The 26,490-nt window shown below is 35.4% G+C and overlaps 2 protein-coding genes across 3 annotated transcripts in view; one reads left to right on the plus strand and one right to left on the minus strand.

The window, feature by feature from the left end:
- Positions 1-26,490, minus strand: part of LOC139977424 (uncharacterized) — a 118,736-nt gene that overhangs the window by 61,827 nt on the left and 30,419 nt on the right. The window lies entirely within an intron of this gene.
- Positions 996-26,114, plus strand: LOC139977272 (uncharacterized; the record flags this gene model as incomplete). Its single annotated transcript, XM_071986558.1, has 11 exons — positions 996-1,044; positions 2,627-2,789; positions 3,918-4,113; positions 5,041-5,118; positions 6,412-6,471; positions 14,977-15,036; positions 15,835-15,894; positions 17,001-18,873; positions 19,312-19,374; positions 19,910-19,987; positions 20,894-26,114. Coding segments are annotated over 11 exons (2,922 nt in total), but the record flags the coding sequence as incomplete, so codon positions are not given.

Raw genomic sequence — 26,490 nt, forward strand, 5'->3', positions numbered from 1 at the left:
CAAATCAGTTCGAATGATGTCCTTACCAACGAAAGTAGAAGATCCCGGTACAATAATATAAAAACAGCGACGACAGCTCTCAGTTCTATCAATTCCATTAGTGTGAATAGGCACAGTATCAAGATGTAAATACAATTTACAAATAATTCCTCCAACATATAATTCCTCCAGAAAAGTTAAGATACCTTTTCATCAGACAAGTTTGACAGCTTAGTTAACAACAATTCTATATATCTACATAGTGGACAGACTTTAACCTCAAGAGTGCCCAGATTCTACTCATGCCCTGTTGACTGGCTCACAAGAAACTGCAACTCTTCCTATAAGACTCCTGGAAAGGAGCTCCCAAACTACAGCATATAACCATGTCACCAACTTAACTTCTCTCATTGGCCCAACTACAACCACCAGTAGCAACACTATGAACCAATCAGGTTTAACCATCCAATACTACATTTGCATAAGAAGTTGGTAAGTTGTTTACTACAGACAAAGCAAACAGGCACAACTAAGAAAGTAACGTTTTCAAAGTCTAACAACTACTTATCAAGAGTAAAATGAACACAGCAGATGAAAGAGAGGAAGAAGCATAAATATATCTATTTACAGTAAGTCACTATTAAAATACCTCAATAGTCTTAGCTACGCCTGTTTCCAATGCAACCTAACCTTATGTGTTATTGTTTAAGTACTCTCGTTAAAGTTTTCCCGTACCACAAAAGTGTGCCCAATCCAATGCGAACAAGGTAATATTTGCAAGTGAAAAAAAAATTATTAATCAAAACAAAACCAGACGGTGCCATTATCAAAACATATAAAAATTCAGTCATAGCATGGTAATTTTTCTTATTTAGCTATGTTATTTCTATCTATAAGTTAACCTGTGAAAGGTTACTGGTATAATTTTGTTGCTCATATCACAGGAAGCGATGGCCACGTCGGTTGATGAAGAAGCCTGTGGAAGAAGCCACAAAGTTTTGTGAGCTTGGGGTTATGGGGTAGATAAAGCTGGATTTGATGTCCGCTACATAAATGATTTCATTGGTAAGGTACACTTGTCTTTCATAAATTGCTGTATTTACTATTCATAGCTTGTGACAAAAAACGAAAATGTTAATGAAATTTGATATTTTTCAGAGGTAACTCTGGATACAACACATTCCTAGATGTTGGAATTTTGCCCATATTACTAAACTTCCGTACCAACCTACAAGATGAATGATGTAATCCTAGTTACCTTTGTCAAATGCACCTGAATGAGCTGAACAAATAATATGTGACATGTGCATGAAGCAGGCCATATCATCTTGTGTAGCTACATGCACAAAACTAGTCAGCTAAACTTAGAACACAATTGACAGATTGGCATAGAGAACTAGGGGCATAGCAGCCCGCAATACATTTATTCAAGCAGGTAAAAGTATGACTTCACAGAATTGAATGAATGGAAGTGGCTGTGTACATCAGCTCTGCATAGGTTCCATAGTTCCTGTTTCTTCCTACAAATTAATTTTCTTAGCTGTTAACACCAATTAATTGAAAAAAGCAATGGCAACTATATGAACAATATGTAGGTACTTACAACTTAAGAAGTTTGTACCCCCCACCCCCCCCCCCTCGGTGCATGCCAGTAGCCAGTATTTAAAAAGTCAAGTAACATTCAGCTTTGGTGTAACCAGCAAGCATGACTCTGATCTTACATTTTCAATCGCTTCAAGTTTGTAAAATGGCAAAACTTCAACAAGAAGTATGGTAGGAGCTGCCTAATATAGTATGTATGTGAACACTCCTCACAGATGGTATAGCAATTACAGATGTACTGGTTAATGGTTATGTAACATTACTTTCCTTCGTCACTACTTGCCTTTCGATGGTAGAGAGCTCATTGGAAAGAAATTGCTAACTCATATACTATTGTGGTCTTGAGCTTGAAGGCTTGCACAGTTCATAGAGATACTGTGTCTATACAGGTCTGTATGACAATGCTGCTTTTGAGGATGTCCATATACATGTTTATAATTGTCATATTAACATAAAAACATATCATAGGCCTTCAGCTGCTATGATATGGTGGGCCATTGATCATCAGTGAAGACATTTTGCATATATGCAGGTGGCATACATATAAGTGAGTGTTCCATGTAGGAAATGCAAATTTATCTATTGATCTACATTTAATTTAATATACTGAAGTCAAGTACACCTCAGATAATATCCTATATATTGATATGTGATATGTCATATCGTTTTTGCTTACATTGCAAATGTAGTAAATGCCCTATACTGTAGCTTATAATGGAACACTTCAGATACCACAATCCACATAGATATAACCAAGGATTATCCCAAATTTCAGAGAAGGAACAGAAATGTAGCGAAAAAGGAATCTTTAATCATATACCACATTTTTCAGCCAGTAAATGCTCCAAAAAAAAAAAAGCACTATGTCAGGAAGATTAATTTGCTTTCACTGCTCACATCTATCAAAATTAGATAAGCAACATAGAGCCTGAAATAAATTACCATCATGATCTAAATAGATGCAAGTGCATTAGCAATAATTGTTTTAAAGTTAATGTTGCTGGCAAATAATGATGCACTGTCCTTTACACTTTTATATTGACAGGTTATGGTGTATTCACTTCCAGGGACTTCAGCCAGAAAGATTTTTTGCTGGAGTATCGGGGTGAACTAATTTCATCAGAAGAAGCAGTGAAGAGAGAAAAAACTTACCCACTTTCAAAGGGGAGTTTCCTTTACTTTTTTAAGGACAAAGGTGTTCTGAAATGGTGAGTTTTTACACATAAGTACAGTATCTTAGCTTAAACTAATTATTGTAAATAAATTTACAAGGGTGCAGTATCCTGCATTGAAACTTTGATAAATATTTCATGTGGCAGCTTGAAATCATTTGAATCAGTTTCTTTGCAATTCCATAATAACTATAGCTGTTCATGACAAGTTGAATAAAGGTGCTACACTAGATCCTGATCAGATCCACTGATGTTATTAGACGATTATCCCTGCATGTGGTAATAAAATGACTGATCCCGACACGTTCATACTTAGTTCATACTCTGATCCTCCTATACTTTATACTACTTAGTGTTGATGTGGTATGGAGCATTATGGAGGCTAGCAACTAACCTACAACTTAAAACAAACTGTTCACTATTCAGAGCTTTTGCTGTTGGGACAGCTTGTGTCGTATCACAAATGTCTATACAGTTACAAGCACCAGTATTCGAAATTCTTAATTAGTCAGGACATTGTCGATATAAAATGGCTTGCAATTCACTAAAGGTTCCTCTATATTCACAGTCTTAAGGCTATGAAACATACATATACCATTAACTATGTAGGCCTACCAGAATATGCAGCAGGCTATGACCAGGGAGTTGTTCACTAACAACTCCCTGCTATGACAAGGAAGGCTACTTCAACACAGTCACAGTTGATCCTGAAGGGTTAACACTACACACTTGATCTTGATATCAGGATAAAATCCTGGTCTCTGCCAGCATCAAAATAGGAGGATCAGGTCCGGATCTGAACTGCATTTACACTACAGCTGTGATGTCGATAGTCGCTGATCCTGACGTTGAGATCTAATCCAGATCTAGTGTTCAAGCACCCTGAACATTTTACTTGATTTTGCAACAAGTGACATATATATTGCAGTACTGCACTTGATCCTCATTACCAACTGTAATGTCAAACCACGTGAATTTTGTTAGACTACACTTCATTCCTGCATGTGCACTGACCTGTACACAGCTGCCTAACCATTTCTATAACCCCCTTAGTTTGTGATACATCTATTCTTGGTGCTGTCAGCTGAGGAATGTTATACTAACATAAATGTCTCTTCTTACATGCCTGTTTTTAAACTGTCTTTCTCTTACCTTTTTATTTAGTGTGGATGCTACTGATAAGCATGGGAAAGGAAGGCTGGTCAATGATAACCACATAGCCCCAAACTGCAAAATGATCATTGTTTGCAAACTACACCAGTCCAAACCCTACCTATGTCTGTTTGCTACTAAAGACATCCCAGCTGAGACAGAACTGCGGTTTGACTATGGTGTAGCCAATCTCCCATGGCGGAGAAAGGTAAAGATGTCCTCATTGCTAATAGCTATCCTCTTTTCAAATAAAGTAAAGTAAATTCTTCTTATCTCATTAAGAGAACAAAATGTGTGGCCACATGCAGCAACTTGCAATGACACGTTGTAAATAAGTTTGTATTACTGATAATATTATGCCTGTTTTAGGTTACAGTAATGCAAACAAATGCAGTTAATAGCTTATTTTAGCCAAGTGGAGCATCAACTAAGCCCAACCCATGCTGTTCCTTTGCACTTGTCTATCATAAAGTCTGATTATGGAAAGGAACGTTATTACAATGGTCAATAAATTCAATTAATTTCTTTCAGTGCTCATAAATACTATGTATACAAACACAAGATCCCAGTGATGTTCTTTCTTCGCAAAATTTTGACTAATCCATACACTAAGAGCAAACTTAAAAATATGAAAGCCATTTCTTTTTTTCATATGATGCAGACCAAGAAAAGAGTCCAAGAGGCCCTTAGGAAATGACCAAAAGGAAACGTCTTCAGGACACTTCTTTTCCTCTTAAATTGTGAAATGTTTTCAACTCACCTGCTAGCTGTTGTTTCATTGAAGAAACAAATATATAAATAAATGGTTACAGGCATGAACAAACAAAGACTTGTACGGTTACAAGCATGAAAATTCATTATTCTAATGTTATATATATACATGCTTGAAACTTTGTACCTCAATGGTTACGTTGGTAAATGAGAGCCCTATATGGTTTGCAAATAATGGGAATTATTGGTTGGTTGAGGGGGAGGGGGGGGGGGGGGTTATCAGGACTGGTAACAAATTCACCAAGTCTACCATTAACATTTACAACACCATACTCTCAATGTGGGGAGTGTGGACATAATATTTTGTTTGGATGTAACTGGTTAAAGGAAGAATATTAATAATTCCTGACAATTTGCTTTTCAGCCACTGGAAGGAAAAGAAAATAAGACAGTACCATTGCATCACAGCCTTGATGAACTTTCTTTCTGTGGTTTTAAAAAGGTTGGTCATTACTGATATTTCTTTAGCCAAAGATAATTTTTTCCATTAATAAAGCTTATCTGCAGTGGAAGATGGTCTGAAATTAGTATAGTTAAATTTTTTGAGGTAAAGGTAATGCCAGGATTTAGAGAATGCTATTAAAGTCTGTGCCTCTACTATGATTCTTCTCCACAAACTTCAAAAGAGAAACCATTGTGTAGTGTTTCTCTGGTATATGGTTATAGTCCTCAAATAAACTGTGATATTAGAAATGTCAGCTCCACGCTTCTTTCCTTTAGTTCTCAGGAAACCTACGATAATGGAGTAAAATGTTTGTGTGATGATATGGTTAGTCCTCAGATAACCGTTTTTGAAGAAATAATTCTGGTGTTTCTCTGGTTTGGCTGTCCTCAAGAAACTGTGATTTACAGAAATTCATAATTTTCCTGTTTTTCATAATAACTTAATTTTCATAACAATTAATCCTTCAGACAAAACTGTGAACAAAGAAATAGATCACTGCAGTGTCCAGAAAAAAAATTATGAATGAAAAATGTCATTGCAGTTTTCCTCTGGTATGAAGCATTCTCAGATACAGCATGTGGCCCTGAGGAAAACTGCTCAGTAAATATGTATGATTATCATGGTTTGCCATTTTTGTGTGATGAAATGTATTTAAAAGAAACACTATTTACCAGTCTATGTATCTGTGGTAATGTTGTCCTCAGGAAAATTGAAAGAGAAAATACATTATATCCATGTTTCTCTGAGAAGGTTATCCTCAGACCAGTTGCTGTGCATGAGCTGCGTTGTTACAGAGCTTCTGTGATGTGGTAGACCTCAGGAAACTATTTGTTAGCAGAAATACCCCATTACAGAACTCTGCTGATTTGGTAGTACTCAGGAAAACTGCTATGGAGAAAAACTATATGCCATTGTACTGTGATATAACTGTGATATAAGAAAAAATATCATGGAAATTCTTGTGTGCTCACTGCTGATATATAGTCATCCAGTTTACTTGATTTAAAGAAAACACTTTGTGCAATATTTTCCTGACATGGTGGTCCTCAAGAAAACTGTGATATCAGAAAAGGTCATGAAAACACCAATTTCTTTAGTGAGAATTATTTGTATCATCCTGTATCAATCTTTATGGGACCTTTACTATTGCATTAATGTCTATCTGAATGTTTCAACATCATTAATGTCTCTAAGAAATGTTTTAGTAAACTTATTATTATGAACTTATGTATAAACCCCCTTCATATAAAATAGGAATGCAACTACATTGATTTTGCTGTTCTGTTACAGTTGATTTCTGAACCCCAACCTGACGAAGTGACTAGTAATTCTGGAGAGCAGTCTGAAGTGGTATGTATAGGCCATTACATAATAATTTAGCCATGCAGTTTTATCATAGTTCAAAAGAGCTTTAAATCAACTAAGTGAACAAAGGAAACTCTCCATCAAGTGATATACATTCGGGAAATCAAAATGGTTCAACATTGGTTGCCAAGTGTTTCACGAATGAATAAGTTTTTTTTATATGACTAAATTGATGAAATTATTGGTATTTTCTTGTCAAAAGGAGGTGTTATAAAGCCTTCCTTAGTAATGGTTTTGGAATTGTGCTGTCCAGGCCTACACATGATGAAAAAACATCTTCCTTATTAACATAATATACCAACACACAACCAGTATTGTCTCCACAAGGCAAGGCATGTGTATTAAATCACAAGTCATCATATTTGTAGCAATGTTCATCCCTTCAGCAGCATCGTCAGTGAGTGTTCAGGAAACAATTCTAATGCATTCCTAGTGTCAGCTTGACCCAATGAGTCAAAATACGTATTGTCTCTGATGATAAAATGCCAATAGTGCTACACACACTTGTTCCCTATGGAGACAATATAGACACTGTATACAGTATTCACAAGGAATACACTTGTACATATCTACAAATGATTGACCAATTGGGGATCACAATAATGCCTCAAGTATTAGTGTTAATTGGAGGTTTGCTATTGTTCTAAAGTCTACTTTAATGTTTTACCTGTATTCATGTTTCTTGGAAAATTTCCAGCAATTGATAAACTGTATCGGAATCTTTAAAACCCCCTTCACATAAAAGTGGAATTAAACTACATTGATTTTGCTGTTCTGTTACAGTTGATTTCTGAACCCCAACCTGACGAAGTGACTAGTAATTCTGGAGAGCAGTCTGAAGTGGTACGTATAAGCCATTACATAATAATTTAGCCATGCAGTTTTATCATAGTTCAAAAGAGCTTTAAATCAACTAAGTGAACAAAGGAAACTCTCCATCAAGTGATATACATTAGGGAAATCAAAATGGTTCAACATTGGTTGCCAAGTGTTTCACAAATGAATAAGTTTTTTTTATATGACTATATTGATGAAATTATTGGTATTTTCTTGTCAAAAGTAGGTGTTACTTAGCCTTTCTTAGTAATGGTTTTGGAATTGTGCTGTCCAGGCCTACACATGATGAAAAAACATCTTCCCTATTAACATAATATACCAACACACAAACCAGTATTGTCTCCACAAGGCAAGACATGTGTATTAAATCACAAGTCATCATATTTGTAGCAATGTTCATCCCTTCAGCAGCATCGTCAGTGAGTGTTCAGGAAACAATTCTAATGCATTTCTAGTGTCAGCTTGACCCAATGAGTCAAAATATGTATTGTCTCTGATGATAAAATGCCAATAGTGCTACACACACTTGTTCCCTATGGAGACAATATAGACACTGTATACAGTATTCACAAGGAATACACTTGTACATATCTACAAATGATGACCAATTGGGGATCACAATAATGCCTCAAGTATTAGTGTTAATTGGAGGTTTGCTATTGTTCTAAAGTCTACTTAAATGTTTCACCTGTATTCATGTTTCTTAGAAAATTTCCAGTAATTGATAAACTGTACCGGAATCTTTAAAACCCCCTTCACATAAAAGAGGAATGCAACTACATTGATTTTGCTGTTCTGTTACAGTTGATTTCTGAACCCCAACCTGACGAAGTGACTAGTAATTCTGGAGAGCAGTCTGAAGTGGTACGTATAAGCCATTACATAATAATTTAGCCATGCAGTTTTATCATAGTTCAAAAAAGCTTTAACTCAACTAAGTGAACAAAGGAAACTCTCCATCAAGTGATATACATTCGGGAAATCAAAATGGTTCAACATTGGTTGCCAAGTGTTTCACGAATGAATAAGTTTTTTATACGACTAAATTGATGAAATTATTGGTATTTTCTTGTCAAAAGTAGGTGTTATTAAGCCTTTCTTAGTAATGGTTTTGGAATTGTGCTGTCCAGGCCTACACATGATGAAAAAACATCTTCCCTGTTAACATAATATACCAACACACAAACCAGTATTGTCTCCACAAGGCAAGGCATGTGTAATAAATCACAAGTCATCATATTTGTAGCAATGTTCATCCCTTCAGCAGCATCGTCAGTGAGTGTTCAGGAAACAATTCTAATGCATTCCTAGTGTTAGCTTGACCCAATGAGTCAAAATATGTATTGTCTCTGATGATAAAATGCCAATAGTGCTACACACACTTGTTCCCTATGGAGACAATATAGACACTGTATACAGTATTCACAAGGAATACACTTGTACATATCTACAAATGATGACCAATTGGGGATCACAATAATGCCTCAAGTATTAGTGTTAATTGGAGGTTTGCTATTGTTCTAAAGTCTACTTAAATGTTTCACCTGTATTCATGTTTCTTAGAAAATTTCCAGTAATTGATAAACTGTACCGGAATCTTTAAAACCCCCTTCACATAAAAGAGGAATGCAACTACATTGATTTTGCTGTTCTGTTACAGTTGATTTCTGAACCCCAACCTGACGAAGTGACTAGTAATTCTGGAGAGCAGTCTGAAGTGGTACGTATAAGCCATTACATAATAATTTAGCCATGCAGTTTTATCATAGTTCAAAAGAGCTTTAAATCAACTAAGTGAACAAAGGAAACTCTCCATCAAGTGATATACATTAGGGAAATCAAAATGGTTCAACATTGGTTGCCAAGTGTTTCACAAATGAATAAGTTTTTTTTATATGACTATATTGATGAAATTATTGGTATTTTCTTGTCAAAAGTAGGTGTTACTTAGCCTTTCTTAGTAATGGTTTTGGAATTGTGCTGTCCAGGCCTACACATGATGAAAAAACATCTTCCCTATTAACATAATATACCAACACACAAACCAGTATTGTCTCCACAAGGCAAGACATGTGTATTAAATCACAAGTCATCATATTTGTAGCAATGTTCATCCCTTCAGCAGCATCGTCAGTGAGTGTTCAGGAAACAATTCTAATGCATTCCTAGTGTCAGCTTGACCCAATGAGTCAAAATATGTATTGTCTCTGATGATAAAATGCCAATAGTGCTACACACACTTGTTCCTTATGGAGACAATATAGACACTGTATACAGTATTCACAAGGAATACACTTGTAAATATCTACAAATGATGACCAATTGGGGATCACAATAATGCCTCAAGTATTAGTGTTAATTGGAGGTTTGCTATTGTTCTAAAGTCTACTTAAATGTTTCACCTGTATTCATGTTTCTTAGAAAATTTCCAGTAATTGATAAACTGTACCGGAATCTTTAAAACCCCCTTCACATAAAAGAGGAATGCAACTACATTGATTTTGCTGTTCTGTTACAGTTGATTTCTGAACCCCAACCTGACGAAGTGACTAGTAATTCTGGAGAGCAGTCTGAAGTGGTACGTATAAGCCATTACATAATAATTTAGCCATGCAGTTTTATCATAGTTCAAAAGAGCTTTAAATCAACTAAGTGAACAAAGGAAACTCTCCATCAAGTGATACACATTCGGGAAATCAAAATGGTTCAACATTGGTTGCCAAGTGTTTCACGAATGAATAAGTTTTTTTATATGACTAAATTGATGAAATTATTGGTATTTTCTTGTCAAAAGTAGGTGTTACTTAGCCTTTCTTAGTAATGGTTTTGGAATTGTGCTGTCCAGGCCTACACATGATGAAAAAACATCTTCCCTATTAACATAATATACCAACACACAAACCAGTATTGTCTCCACAAGGCAAGGCATGTGTATTAAATCACAAGTCATCATATTTGTAGCAATGTTCCTCCCTTCAGCAGCATCGTCAGTGAGTGTTCAGGAAACAATTCTAATGCATTCCTAGTGTCAGCTTGACCCAATGAGTCAAAATATGTATTGTCTCTGATGATAAAATGCCAATAGTGCTACACACACTTGTTCCCTATGGAGACAATATAGACACTGTATACAGTATTCACAAGGAATACACTTGTACATATCTACAAATGATGACCAATTGGGGATCACAATAATGCCTCAAGTATTAGTGTTAATTGGAGGTTTGCTATTGTTCTAAAGTCTACTTTAATGTGTCACCTGTATTCATGTTTCTTAGAAAATTTCCAGTAATTGATAAACTGTACCGGAATCTTTAAAACCCCTTTCACATGAAAGTGGAATTCAACTACATTGATTTTGCTGTTCTGTTACAGTTGTTTTCTGAACCCCAACCTGACGAAGTGACTAGTAATTCTGGAGAGCAGTCTGAAATGGTAGGTATAAGCCATTACATAATAATTTAGCCATGCAGTTTTATCATAGTTCAAAAGAGCTTTAAATCAACTAAGTGAACAAAGGAAACTCTCCATCAAGTGATATACATTCGGGAAATCAAAATGGTTCAACATTGGTTGCCAAGTGTTTCACAAATGAATAAGTTTTTTTTTATATAACTAAATTGATGAAATTATTGGTATTTTCTTGTCAAAAGTAGGTGTTATTAAGCCTTTCTTAGTTATGGTTTTGGAATTGTGCTTTCCAGGCCTACGCATGATGAAAAAACATCTTCCTTATTAACATAATATACCAACACACAAACCAGTGTTGTCTCCACAAGGCAAGGCATGTGTATTAAATCGCAAGTCATCACATTTGTAGCAATGTTCATCCCTTCAGCAGCATCGTCAGTGAGTGTTCAGGAAACAATTCTGATGCATTTCTAGTGTCAGCTTGACCCAATGAGTCAAAGTATGTATTGTCTCTGATGATAAAATGCCAATAGTGCTACACACACTTGTTCCCTATGGAGACAATATAGACACTGTATACAGTATTCACAAGGAATACACTTGTACATATCTACAAATGATGACCAATTGGGGATCACAATAATGCCTCAAGTATTAGCGTTAATTGGAGGTTTGCTATTGTTCTAAAGTCTACTTAAATGTTTCACCTGTATTCATGTTTCTTAGAAAATTTCCAGTAATTGATAAACTGTACCGGAATCTTTAAAACCCCCTTCACATAAAAGAGGAATGCAACTACATTGATTTTGCTGTTCTGTTACAGTTGATTTCTGAACCCCAACCTGACGAAGTGACTAGTAATTCTGGAGAGCAGTCTGAAGTGGTACGTATAAGCCATTACATAATAATTTAGCCATGCAGTTTTATCATAGTTCAAAAGAGCTTTAAATCAACTAAGTGAACAAAGGAAACTCTCCATCAAGTGATACACATTCGGGAAATCAAAATGGTTCAACATTGGTTGCCAAGTGTTTCACGAATGAATAAGTTTTTTTTATATGACTATATTGATGAAATTATTGGTATTTTCTTGTCAAAAGTAGGTGTTACTTAGCCTTTCTTAGTAATGGTTTTGGAATTGTGCTGTCCAGGCCTACACATGATGAAAAAACATCTTCCCTATTAACATAATATACCAACACACAAACCAGTGTTGTCTCCACAAGGCAAGACATGTGTATAAATCACAAGTCACCATATTTGTAGCAATGTTCATCCCTTCAGCAGCATCGTCAGTGAGTGTTCAGGAAACAATTCTAATGCATTCCTAGTGTCAGCTTGACCCAATGAGTCAAAATATGTATTGTCTCTGATGATAAAATGCCAATAGTGCTACACACTTGTTCCTTATGGAGACAATATAGACACTGTACACAGTATTCACAAGGAATACACTTGTACATCTCAAAATGATGACCAATTGGGGATCACAATAATGCCTCAAGTATTAGGTTTAATTGGAGGTTTGCTTTTGTTCTAAAGTCTCCTTTAATGTTTCACCTGTATTCATGTTTCTTAGAAAATTTCCAGTAATTGATAAACTGTACCGGAATCTTTAAAACCCCTTTCACATGAAAGTGGAATTCAACTACATTGATTTTGCTGGTCTGTTACAGTTGATTTCTGAACCCCAACCTGACGAAGTGACTATTAATTCTGGAGAGCAGTCTGAAGTGGTACGTATAAGCCATTACATAATAATTTAGCCATGCAGTTTTATCATAGTTCAAAAGAGCTTTAAATCAACTAAGTGAACAAAGGAAACTCTCCATCAAGTGATACACATTCGGGAAATCAAAATGGTTCAACATTGGTTGCCAAGTGTTTCACGAATGAATAAGTTTTTTTATATGACTAAATTGATGAAATTATTGGTATTTCTTGTCAAAAGTAGGTGTTACTTAGCCTTTCTTAGTAATGGTTTTGGAATTGTGCTGTCCAGGCCTACACATGATGAAAAAACATCTTCCCTATTAACATAATATACCAACACACAAACCAGTATTGTCTCCACAAGGCAAGGCATGTGTATTAAATCACAAGTCATCATATTTGTAGCAATGTTCCTCCCTTCAGCAGCATCGTCAGTGAGTGTTCAGGAAACAATTCTAATGCATTCCTAGTGTCAGCTTGACCCAATGAGTCAAAATATGTATTGTCTCTGATGATAAAATGCCAATAGTGCTACACACACTTGTTCCCTATGGAGACAATATAGACACTGTATACAGTATTCACAAGGAATACACTTGTACATATCTACAAATGATGACCAATTGGGGATCACAATAATGCCTCAAGTATTAGTGTTAATTGGAGGTTTGCTATTGTTCTAAAGTCTACTTTAATGTGTCACCTGTATTCATGTTTCTTAGAAAATTTCCAGTAATTGATAAACTGTACCGGAATCTTTAAAACCCCTTTCACATGAAAGTGGAATTCAACTACATTGATTTTGCTGTTCTGTTACAGTTGTTTTCTGAACCCCAACCTGACGAAGTGACTAGTAATTCTGGAGAGCAGTCTGAAATGGTAGGTATAAGCCATTACATAATAATTTAGCCATGCAGTTTTATCATAGTTCAAAAGAGCTTTAAATCAACTAAGTGAACAAAGGAAACTCTCCATCAAGTGATATACATTCGGGAAATCAAAATGGTTCAACATTGGTTGCCAAGTGTTTCACAAATGAATAAGTTTTTTTTTATATAACTAAATTGATGAAATTATTGGTATTTTCTTGTCAAAAGTAGGTGTTATTAAGCCTTTCTTAGTTATGGTTTTGGAATTGTGCTTTCCAGGCCTACGCATGATGAAAAAACATCTTCCTTATTAACATAATATACCAACACACAAACCAGTGTTGTCTCCACAAGGCAAGGCATGTGTATTAAATCGCAAGTCATCATATTTGTAGCAATGTTCATCCCTTCAGCAGCATCGTCAGTGAGTGTTCAGGAAACAATTCTGATGCATTTCTAGTGTCAGCTTGACCCAATGAGTCAAAGTATGTATTGTCTCTGATGATAAAATGCCAATAGTGCTACACACACTTGTTCCCTATGGAGACAATATAGACACTGTATACAGTATTCACAAGGAATACACTTGTACATATCTACAAATGATGACCAATTGGGGATCACAATAATGCCTCAAGTATTAGCGTTAATTGGAGGTTTGCTATTGTTCTAAAGTCTACTTAAATGTTTCACCTGTATTCATGTTTCTTAGAAAATTTCCAGTAATTGATAAACTGTACCGGAATCTTTAAAACCCCTTTCACATGAAAGTGGAATTCAACTACATTGATTTTGCTGTTCTGTTACAGTTGATTTCTGAACCCCAACCTGACGAAGTGACTATTAATTCTGGAGAGCAGTCTGAAGTGGTACGTATAAGCCATTACATAATAATTTAGCCATGCAGTTTTATCATAGTTCAAAAGAGCTTTAAATCAACTAAGTGAACAAAGGAAACTCTCCATCAAGTGATACACATTCGGGAAATCAAAATGGTTCAACATTGGTTGCCAAGTGTTTCACGAATGAATAAGTTTTTTTTATATGACTATATTGATGAAATTATTGGTATTTTCTTGTCAAAAGTAGGTTACTAAGCCTTTCTTAGTAATGGTTTTGGAATTGTGCTGTCCAGGCCTACACATGATGAAAAAACATCTTCCCTATTAACATAATATATCAACACACAAACCAGTGTTGTCTCCACAAGGCAAGACATGTGTATAAATCACAAGTCATCATATTTGTAGCAATGTTCATCCCTTCAGCAGCATCGTCAGTGAGTGTTCAGGAAACAATTCTAATGCATTCCTAGTGTCAGCTTGACCCAATGAGTCAAAATATGTATTGTCTCTGATGATAAAATGCCAATAGTGCTACACACTTGTTCCTTATGGAGACAATATAGACACTGTACACAGTATTCACAAGGAATACACTTGTATATCTCAAAATGATGACCAATTGGGGATCACAATAATGCCTCAAGTATTAGGTTTAATTGGAGGTTTGCTATTGTTCTAAAGTCTCCTTTAATGTTTCACCTGTATTCATGTTTCTTAGAAAATTTCCAGTAATTGATAAACTGTACCGGAATCTTTAAAACCCCTTTCACATGAAAGTGGAATTCAACTACATTGATTTTGCTGGTCTGTTACAGTTGATTTCTGAACCCCAACCTGACGAAGTGACTAGTAATTCTGGAGAGCAGTCTGAAATGGTACGTATAAGCCATTACATAATAATTTAGCCATGCAGTTTTATCATAGTTCAAAAGAGCTTTAAATCAACTAAGTGAACAAAGGAAACTCTCCATCAAGTGATATACATTAGGGAAATCAAAATGGTTCAACATTGGTTGCCAAGTGTTTCACAAATGAATAAGTTTTTTTTATATGACTATATTGATGAAATTATTGGTATTTTCTTGTCAAAAGTAGGTGTTACTTAGCCTTTCTTAGTAATGGTTTTGGAATTGTGCTTTCCAGGCCTACACATGATGAAAAAACATCTTCCCTATTAACATAATATACCAACACACAAACCAGTATTGTCTCCACAAGGCAAGACATGTGTATTAAATCACAAGTCATCATATTTGTAGCAATGTTCATCCCTTCAGCAGCATCGTCAGTGAGTGTTCAGGAAACAATTCTAATGCATTCCTAGTGTCAGCTTGACCCAATGAGTCAAAATATGTATTGTCTCTGATGATAAAATGCCAATAGTGCTACACACACTTGTTCCCTATGGAGACAATATAGACACTGTATACAGTATTCACAAGGAATACACTTGTACATATCTACAAATGATGACCAATTGGGGATCACAATAATGCCTCAAGTATTAGTGTTAATTGGAGGTTTGCTATTGTTCTAAAGTCTCCTTTAATGTTTCACCTGTATTCATGTTTCTTAGAAAATTTCCAGTAATTGATAAACTGTGCCGGAATCTTTAAAACCCCCTTCACATAAAAGAGGAATGCAACTACATTGATTTTGCTGTTCTGTTACAGTTGATTTCTGAACCCCAACCTGACGAAGTGACTATTAATTCTGGAGAGCAGTCTGAAGTGGTATGTATAAGCCATTACATAATAATTTAGCCATGCAGTTTTATCATAGTTCAAAAGAGCTTTAAATCAACTAAGTGAGCAAAGGAAACTCTCCATCAAGTGATAAGTTTAGTGAAATCAATATGGTTCAACATGTACGTGTGTTTCTTAGAACAGTATCAGTTAACTTATTGCCTGTACCACAGTGTTTAATAACCCCTTAGTAATTTGTTTTGATTACCTGGATGAATTCATTGGTATATTCTTGTCAAAATCAAGTGTTCATTAGGCTTTGCACATAATGATTTAGCCATGCATGTTTAAACACAAGTCTAAAAATGAACTTTCAATCTACTAAATGAACAAAGAATAGATAACTCTCCATTAAGAGATTAGTTTATCTACAATATTATAAAACTTACTGGTTTATATATTTACGAGTGACCCACTTACCTGTCTCCCCACAACCTATGCACCACAGTCTACCGTGTCTAGAATGCCCTGGTAATCTTTTAACAAGTGGGGAACGAAGTAAATCTAGAATTAGTATGTATTAAAATCATCACATAATGATTCTAGCTTATCATTTTGCGGGGTATGTTAGCTGATGAAGGCATTTGAGTATCAACATCTTGAAACGGAACAACAAATGGTTAATGTACACTGATAGACATTTCCTGTTTTAGGTGATAGTGCTGTGCACTTGCTGTTTACACATGTACCGTTTAGGGACAACACTTCCATCTCCCCAACAATTGCAACAAAATGACTTTTTTACACCTAGATATCCTCCCCAAAAAACAATTGGGAATTAACTGTTACGACATTTTGTTCCCTATGAAGACACCATAGAAACTTGTGACATTACTGCAGGGCAGCTAAATGTGTGTAATTTTGTTGATGTATTTTGAATGATCACTGTTCATTACCATTATTTTGTTGACTCCTTATGTTGTCACATTAGTATTGTATATGCCAGCAAGACTCCTATTAAATGAGGGGCTTAAAAATCCCTCTGCTTTATCTAGTGTAAGTTGGTGGTACAAATAAATCTGTATCAAATGATGCAGCACCATATTGTTTGTAAGCTAAACATTTCAGCTTCATATCTACTATTATACTTTCAGATTATTCTGAAGCCTGAAGTAATGGCAGCTATTGAACAGATGATGGAGCAAGGGGGTATTGTGGAAAACAGTGATGATGACGATACCGCAACCAATAATCGCTTCGATAACTTGAATAACTTGAAGAGTGAAAGCAAAGGAATTTACATCAGCACTTACCAGAAAAAGAAAAAAAGAACTTACAACAAACAAAACGCCTGTGTCTTCTGTGGTTGTCTTGTGCAAGTTCTTATTGGTAGACACCTATTAGCAGTACACAAAGATGAGCCTGATGTTGCTGCAATACATGTCCTAAATGATCAAGCAGAGAGGAAAAGAAGGCTTGACCTCCTTCGCAACAGAGGCAACTTCCTTCACAATCAACAAGTAATTGATGCTGGTGTTGGGCAAATCATCTTAATGAGGCGGCCTCACACATTCCATGATCTGGATTATGAAGACTATGGACCATGCCCTCTGTGCCTTGGATATGTGCTTTTAAAAGACATCTGGAGGCACACTCACTACCGTTGCATTGCAAGGGACAGTGGTCAAGCACAAGGTGGGAGTGGAAAAGGGGAATTACAAATTCAGTCACAAATCCTTGCAAACAACAAAAAGATGTCCGGTGCAAGCGAGGAACTGAAGAGGCATGTATTAGCAAAGATGCGGAGTAGCAACATATCCAGAATTGCAAAAAGTGATGGTGCCATATTAGAATTGGGTAATGTTTGGTTAAAGAAAGTTGGAGGACAAAGGAAATCGATTGTCTCAAGTAAGATGTTATCATCATCAAGGATGGTGGATGAACTTCGCAAGCTTTGTCCAAATGAGGGTGAATTTATTAGTGATTTTCTGAAGCCAAAATGTTTTGATGCCATACTGGAAGCTGCCAACAACCTTGGTGGACAGGATATTACAGAAACAGGTAATTCCTCATACGAAAAGCCTTCAACAGTACTCAAGCTGGGCCATGATATGAAAAAACTTGCCACCATCAAGATGTGCAGGGCACTGAGAACAGGTGATCAAAACTTGGAGAAGGAGGCTAAAGACTACCTATTCTTGCATGAGAAAGAGTGGGGTGTAAAGATGTCTTGCACAGCACTGACGACACTGAGAGAAAGAAAGTTTAACAAAGGTCAAAATCTCCCCCAGACTTCAGATCTAGTGAAGCTTACAGAGCATGTGTCACAACAGTTGAAGCTGGCCATGGAAGAAATTGTAGAGAACGTGTCCAATCAAATCTATAAGAGGCTGCAAAAGTTGTGTCTGGTGCGGTTGCTTCTTTTCAATAAGCGTCGACCAGGTGAGTTGTCACAACTAACCATAAAAGCGTACAAAGAGCGACCAAACTGGGCAGATGCTGGAATTCAGGAAGTGAAGGACAGCTTTACCTCACTTGAGCAAAAGCTTTTGACTGCCATGGACTTGGTGTATATTCGGGGGAAACGGGGAACCCCAGTCCCAGTTATCATTCCAGAAGATTGCCAGCAGGTTTTCCAACAGCTAATCAAACTGCGAAGCAAAGTATCAATCGCCCATGAGAACTCATTTTTATTTGCTGCCATGGGAACATCATTGTCATTTATTCGTGCAAACGACTGTTTATCAGAAATTGTCAAGGACGTTGATCTGGCTGAGCCTGAGAAGATCAAATCTACCAACATGCGAAAGTACTTGGCAACTGTCTCCCAAGTACTCGCTTTGAAGAAAAATGAACTTGACTGGTTAGCGAGACATCTCGGACATGATGTCCAAGTTCATCGTCAGTACTACAGGCTCCATGAATCTGCCTTAGAACTAACCAAAGTCGCAAAGCTGCTTATGCTCACTGAGAAGGGAAAGGTGGGCAGATGGACTGGAAAGAGTTTAACTGAGCTTACTCTAGAAGGTAAACATGCCTTAATATTCAAATGCTTTGTCTTTTTGACATTAACTGTAGAAGTGTTAGTACATTTCACAATGTTGGTACTTGATAGCAGTTAAGTCTTAAAAGCTAAATGTCTACAAATTTGCAGCTAATGTAAATTATGGAGGGGGGGGGGGTTATATTAAAGACTCTGAGATACTTTTCTATTTTCTCATGTTTGCTCCAAGTGTTGGAAAACCTCACCAAACACTGAAGTATAAACCAGAAAATAATGTTATTAAATACCTACTGCAGTATTGGTCAAAGTTCGATACAAAACTATGTTTCACTCAGCCTTCTTTTATGTTGTCAGGAGTGCTTGTTTACACTCTGTAGAATTAAGTTACAAAACTTTCAGCAATTCTCTTAAACAAGTCAGCTTTCATAGCAGAATTAATTGATAACCCATTCATCTTGCAGATTTTCCAGAGGAACAATTGCTTGACCTTGAAGATAATGAAGATGAGGAGACAATATGCAATGGTATAAATTTTCCTACTATTACATATTCAAATCATGTTGCTAATGCCTGATTCAGATATAATTTGTTTGTTCGCAATGCAATACTTTCATAATTCTACTGTAGTATACAAGATTGACACCCAAGAATGAATTTAGGTGCCAACCCTTCAATCCTGTGAGAGGTATTATTTTTCACATTGAGGTTCTCAATAAAATGAGCTATTAATGATCATAGCATAAAATTAAGTACATGAAAAGAAAAAAAAATGTAGCTGATATGAGGTGGTCATGTGCAGACAACATTTAGTGCTATTGGTGGAATAACAATTTCTCATGAATTGAATTGATGATGGGACACATGAATTCAGTTCACATTTTAAGACAAAGTGTACCTAAGTCATCAGCCACACTGCACACATATCATGTGCTGGCACGTTTTTCCTGTGACAGCCTTCCTTGACTTTACAGCATGCAAAGCCTACAATTAAAAATAATTAAGAATAAATAATTAAGCATTAATGGCAAGAAACCTTTGCAATTTTCACATTTACTGTAGGTGAAGTTGATGAAGAAAATAGAAGTAAGCCAAGTTCTTCCAAGAGAGTAGCTGATGAAGACATCAGTGCTTCTTCATGTAAGTGTAATATTCATATCACTGGTTAGCATACTTTTAACTGGCTTGTCACAACACTGGGGCTCAACAGAAAGTGAAAGACAGAAACACTTAGAGCTACAAAAAGAGGGATGTCTTTGTGTTTAGGCATATTGTTTATGGATAGGAACAACAGAAGGGTCATGATGACAAATGATCAGGAATGTTTTATTGCCTTTGATTGCATGGCTGCTGAAGACTTTGGCAAAGCAAAAGGTGTAGCCACTAACATATTATAAAATCCAATTAAGGAACAAAAGAATGGACTTTCTCAAAACGTGTAGCAGACTTGTGAACTGCTAGCAATAATCACCATATCAGTAACTATTCAGAGAGCAGCGCAGAATAGTACCCTTGGATTATCAATTCTTTCTGATACTGGCATATCAAATTATATTGCAGTGGCAGGCTAATAAATTGTTTTTATATTAATTGTTACTATTTGGCAGATCCAGCAAATGCTAATTACTAAAAGGAAATAAGGAATGCTCATATTTCTAAACATAAGTGCATGATACTTATACACTATTATCATGCACAGTACTTGCATGTTTTATCCAAAGACTTGTCTATTTAATCCTACATAATATGTACTTTGTTTACACTGGCTTGTTACTTCTAACATTTAACTTTAATAGTCTTTTGTACTACACAAACTGGTCATATTCATTCAAATTTGCACCCAATGGAACTTCAAATGTAATGAGGTGCAGTGCCTTCCTTCTGTGTCAGTCCTGTTTGTCACAGTTATTGCAAATGTCAGTTCAAAGTTCAAGTGGTGACTTGTACAACTTATGTCCACAGACTGATCCTTAATAGAACTTAAGAATTCTTGGTGTGTAAAACATATTGTGCATTGAATTTCTATCTGTTTCTAATCCTAAACAGATCCCTGCAAGAAAGCTAAAGGTAAAACGTCCAAGACTTTGTGGACAAAACAGGAGAACCAGGCTGTGTGGAAACACCTTGGAACTTACATACGGGCCTCAGAAGTGCCTGGGAAGGATGCTTGTGAAGAGTGCATCAGATTAGCGGAAGGGAACTTACAAAATAGATCATGGAGGCAAATTAAATTTAAATGCTACAACATTATCAACAAAGTGAAAAAGCAAACACAAAATGAAACATAAATCTTACTTCTAAACACGATATCTCAAGAAGGGAAGCTAGGATCAATCTCATATTTAATTAGTAGGTGTATCACATTGAGTAGAAGAAGCCTATTGTTTGTAGAGGTCCAGGTCATTTGAGGGGTCAAATTGTGAAAACTTTGTAAACACATTATCTCAAGTAGGAAAGCTTGTATTAATCTTGTATTTCGTGTGAAGGAGTACCACATTAAGTAGAGGAAGTGAATGTTTATATGGAGGTTATTTTGGGTCAAAATGTGCAAACTTTGTATGCACGATACCTCAAGAAGGGAAGCTTGGACCAATCTCATATCTAGTATACAGTTGCGACACATTCATTATAAGCATATTTGTTTTTATGGAGGTCAATAGTCATTTGGAGTCACCAGAGGCCAAATTGTAGGGGTACTCAAAAACCGTGGGGGGGGGGGGTGGGAAGGGATCGCACCCATTATTCCTCCCTGGCCACATCTGCTACTGTGTTACTTAATTGGGTACACTGTATAACCATACAGTGCCTAGAGTATACTAGTGGAGCCCTAATGTAACAGGAGCCACCCTATCTTCGTTTTTTTTTTTCAAAATGTAATATTTTTATTTGTTTTCCTTAGGATGTAATGTCTATGTAAGTATTTTTGTAATCACTTCTTTGGTGAATTTTGCGTTTTGGCGAGTAGATGCTTAGTAATGATTGCCAAATAGCGAGTACATTTAAAAACATTTGTCGAGGCCTGAAAACCTTCAAAACATTATTTCTTATGGTAGAAATCACAGATACTTTTTATAGGCTACACGGTATATTGATTTTCCATATTGAGTACAAGAATCCTGATGCTTGTGAGGTCAAATCTCATTTGAGGTCAACAGAGGTCAAACTCTGAAAAGCCTTTTACATGATATCTAACAATTGGAATGATTATATTTCACATACTTGGTGTGTGGATGTATCACATTAAGTACAAGACCCCTATTGTTTTGGTGGAGGTGTGTATTGCCACGTACAGTGGAATGAACTGTGTTTACCATGCCATAGTGTATTTGTAAATCAACAAAGTGGTTCGGGCCATTATATTGTAACAGCTATTTCTGGTTCACAAGCAGAAGTCTAGTGCAATGAAGCCAGCAAAACCTCATTGTGTTTCTTATTCTGCTTGGATATGGACCTGCATATTCTGATTTTGAAACCTACTGAAACTTACTGAAAGTTATCCAGTGTACTAACACAAGCAAATGTCATGTACACTGTAGTGGAAAGACAGCTTATTAATTTGATTAGCCCTTTCAGTACGCCTACTGTAAGTTGCATAATATGCCAATTTCATGCAAGATATGCTCACCAAACAATGCCAAAATATGTTTAGGCACTCCAAATTAAATTATCTCAATACAGACCATATTAGTTGGCACTGAGACCTCTTTAGTGTATAAACTGTAACTCTTAAATTTACTTGTATGTGAATGAAAGTGTGTACATGTCCTTAAACGTGTTTCTTACAATAGGGGAATCAACTTGCAAACCATCTGTTATGTTGTTTGCAAATATCAGTGACTACCCACAAATGTATCAATAGAAAGTTCTTCATATAGTCAGCGCAGTCTGATTTGTGACCACAAGTGTCACATCCCCAGTTCACATTTTTCCAGCATTACACATTTCTGTTAGACTTACCAATATATGATAATGCATCTAAACTTGGATTGCTTGAGTTCAACAGAGTTAGTATCACTTTGAACTATACAGTTCTAAGATTTTCAAACTTAACAAGCTGTTATTTTCAGTTTGCCTTTTTGTACCTTTCAAACTTGTCAGTGAGAAAGATCACATGAATGTTCTGTGATTTTATGACTGAATTCTGAAATAAGCTGATGGTTACAAAATGTTAGATATTTTTTTAAATTTGATATATAAAATGTAGTGATTTACATTGTAACAGTCTTCAATGAAATATTTTGTATTACATAAAAACCTTGATATTCAATGGGTACAAAATAATTGTATTTGGGTAAAATTTTGCATTATTTGAAAACATTTTATTGTAACAAATTAGACTAATAAAGTACTATTGTTTATTGTACTAAGAATTTCAAAGTTAACAAGCTGTCATTTCCGGTTTGCCTTTTTGTACCTTTCAAACTTGTCAGTGAGAAAGATCATATGAATGTTCCTTGATTTCATGACTGAATTCTGAAATAAGCTGATGGTTACAAAATGTTAGATATTTTTTTAAATTTGAAATATAAAGTGTAGTGATTTACATTGTAACAGTCTTCAATGAAATATTTTGTATTACATAAAAACCTTGATATTCAATGGGTACAAAATAATTGTATTTGGGTAACATTTTGCATTATTTGAAAACATTTCTTTTGTAACAAATTAGACTGATAAAGTACTATTGTTTATTGAAGCTATTGTAAATATGAATTACTGAATAGAATTTTTGCTCTGTGAATGAATTTTAATACTGTTATGAATTGACAATTATTAACTTTTAAAAAGTAACCTTATTGGAATTATGTCCTCTATGAATCACGCATTGGATTTATCCATATATGATTTGCTGCTCTTTAAAGTCATCATCATAGCTACTTATAAACTGTATCTACAGCATTTGTACATTTCATTGCAACAGGTGTTTTGTGTGTTATTAGAATTGGGATATACTTGGTATATTTTCTGCTTTAAGCTTCTGTATACATAGGTCAACATCTGTTGTCCAGTGTATGTTCATAATGTGTTTGGTATTGCTGAATTCTTCCCATGGTTAAATATCTCTTTTCTCCCCTGTGTATCTTCATGTCACCATTATAATTCATGCTTACAGAATCCAATCATGGAGTACTGTAATACACAACATATTTCATAACATGTAGGTTATGTTTGGTTCAAGAAAATAACTTCAGACTGGCTAAAAATTTGTTACATTGTTTGGTTCTTACTTCGAATGAAATTAAATCAGCCACTTCTCAAAAATACCATTAAACCAGAATCCAGACTGCTAAATCACTTACGTAAACATGTTAGTTCAGACAAGTGAAGTACTTCTGGCCTAGTTAAGGACATCAAAACCCGCACTTGCATCATGATTGCATTTGCAGAAACTGATACACTACAGAATAGAGCATTATGAAATTGTTGAATTGATTGTATCATTTTAAAGATATTAAATACTATGAAATGCAGTTCAAACTCAAATATGTGATAAGCTTGTTTTACATAGAGGTGTTTGCAAATCAAAATGTATTCACATAATCAAAGTTGAACTTGTTACCATTACTGTTAATGGCTAAACTTACTGCCAACCAGAGTTGTTTCATTCTGTACAGCCAATTTCATTGTAATTAAATGTCACCAATTTGGAAAAATAAATTAGAATTGTGTTGATTTATATAAAATATTGTTCCTTATAAAATGTTCTTCCTTGAAGTTATTTCCTGATCATTTGAGATTCAAACTGAAATATGTGATAAGCTTGTTTTACATAGAGGTATTTGCAAATCAAAATGTATTCACATAATCAAAGTTGAACTTGTTACCATTACTGTTAATGGCTAAACTTACTGCCAACCAGAGTTGTTTCATTCTGTACAGCCAATTTCATTGTAATTAAATGTCACCAATTTGGAAAAATAAATTAGAATTGTGTTGATTTATATAAAATATTGTTCCTTATAAAATGTTTTTCCTTGAAGTTATTTCCTGATCATTTGAGATTCACAGAATAAATTGGGAAAGAAACATCATGAAAGCAATATTTGTGTATACTTGAGTTTGGTACCAAATGAAATGCATTCAAATTTTTATTGTAAGGAACTTTCAATAAAGTACTGTAGGTACAATCCTTGAAGTAGCTTTCAAAACAAAATCATGTTATCATACATAAGGATATTTAGATGAAAAGAATTGTTAGATCTGTAATGAAAATCAGGCATGACTAAAATATATTGGGGACACATCCATAACTGTTTCAATTAGTTGATTGACCTCCGTCTTCTTAGGCTGTATATCACCAAAGCTGCTAGGGCTACGGCATGGCTCAGAGTGGTGGCCTGTTAGTTGATCTCTCATGTATATTTTTTAATTAAATATGTACCTTTCTCCTGGCCCTGGGTATATTTGTATGTTCTCTAGACTGGTATGAAAATACTGGAATGCAAGGTCAAATACCAAACAGTGAAAGAGCTTAAGAAAGACAAACCAACTAACAGGCCCAGACAAGGGTATTAGAAGTGTTGGAAAACTAGCACAATCTGATATGGTCACTTATGAACCTCCTTTTGATATGGCTCTCATGACCTAGCAGGAGTCAAAAAAGTTCATATTCAGTGTTGCTGTGTCCTGGCAAAAAATTTGGTAAATGAATTGATTGTTTCAAATGTTAAACTCAAACAAAGAATTGTCAGCCACAAACGAGAACAAACAGTTAAAATTCATATTGGTGAAGTATTACACTTCCAAGTAAGCTCACCAAACGTGTCTCCATAAGGAAAGCTAAATTGAGGGCACTGTTCAATAACAATGGATTTAGAAATTTTCCAGCTGATACACAGATACACACTGATACACTCAAAGTCTCCATTAGGTTTGCCTACTGGAGACATTTTTTCAAATGCTTGTAACTAATGTCATTTCCAATATTTTAGCATCCCATAGGACTCAAAATGGTAAAGTACATCAAATATACATATTAATTACCTAAATATGCAAATTTCTTGTAAAACTGGCTTGATTATCGTCACTTTCCCTGTGGAGACGGCCAAAATGACTCCACAGGGAAATGTGTCTCCACAAGGCTATGTTAGGACACCTAACCGTCTCCATAAGGTAGCTGTTGTGAGAACACACACACACACACACACACACACACGCCAACCTGACTGCATAGGTTCCTTTTGCTAAAGCAAGGAACCAAAAATTAAGTAGGGCATCCCTAATTAAGATGCTAATCGAGACGAAAATCATTAATTCCGTCCATAACGCTACCTGATGTCATTAATCTCCTGGCAATTTTAATGTTCACTTCAGTGAAAAAATTTGCATGTAATCTTCTGAAGGTAATCAATGCCATTAAGCATGAAGTGAAAAATTACCAGATTTTTGCATATATAGATAAACTGGGGTTCAATGAAACATCTGTGTTATGGATGGAATTAGGAAAGCGTTATGGACGGAATGTGAATGTTATGGATTGAAACTACTATCTTTGGAAAAACTATGCAGAATGTTTTTTAATAAGTTAAATCAAAGTCATCAAATGTGAATGAATGTCATTTAGGATGGAAAACCCTTTTTTACATGTACATTACAGTATTTTTCTAGGCTTTCAGGTGATGTTTTCCCTAAATTAAAAAAAA

Source organism: Apostichopus japonicus, chromosome 12 (genome assembly GCF_037975245.1).
Source record: "Apostichopus japonicus isolate 1M-3 chromosome 12, ASM3797524v1, whole genome shotgun sequence".
In the NCBI taxonomy this organism is placed as follows: Eukaryota; Metazoa; Echinodermata; class Holothuroidea; order Aspidochirotida; family Stichopodidae; genus Apostichopus; species Apostichopus japonicus.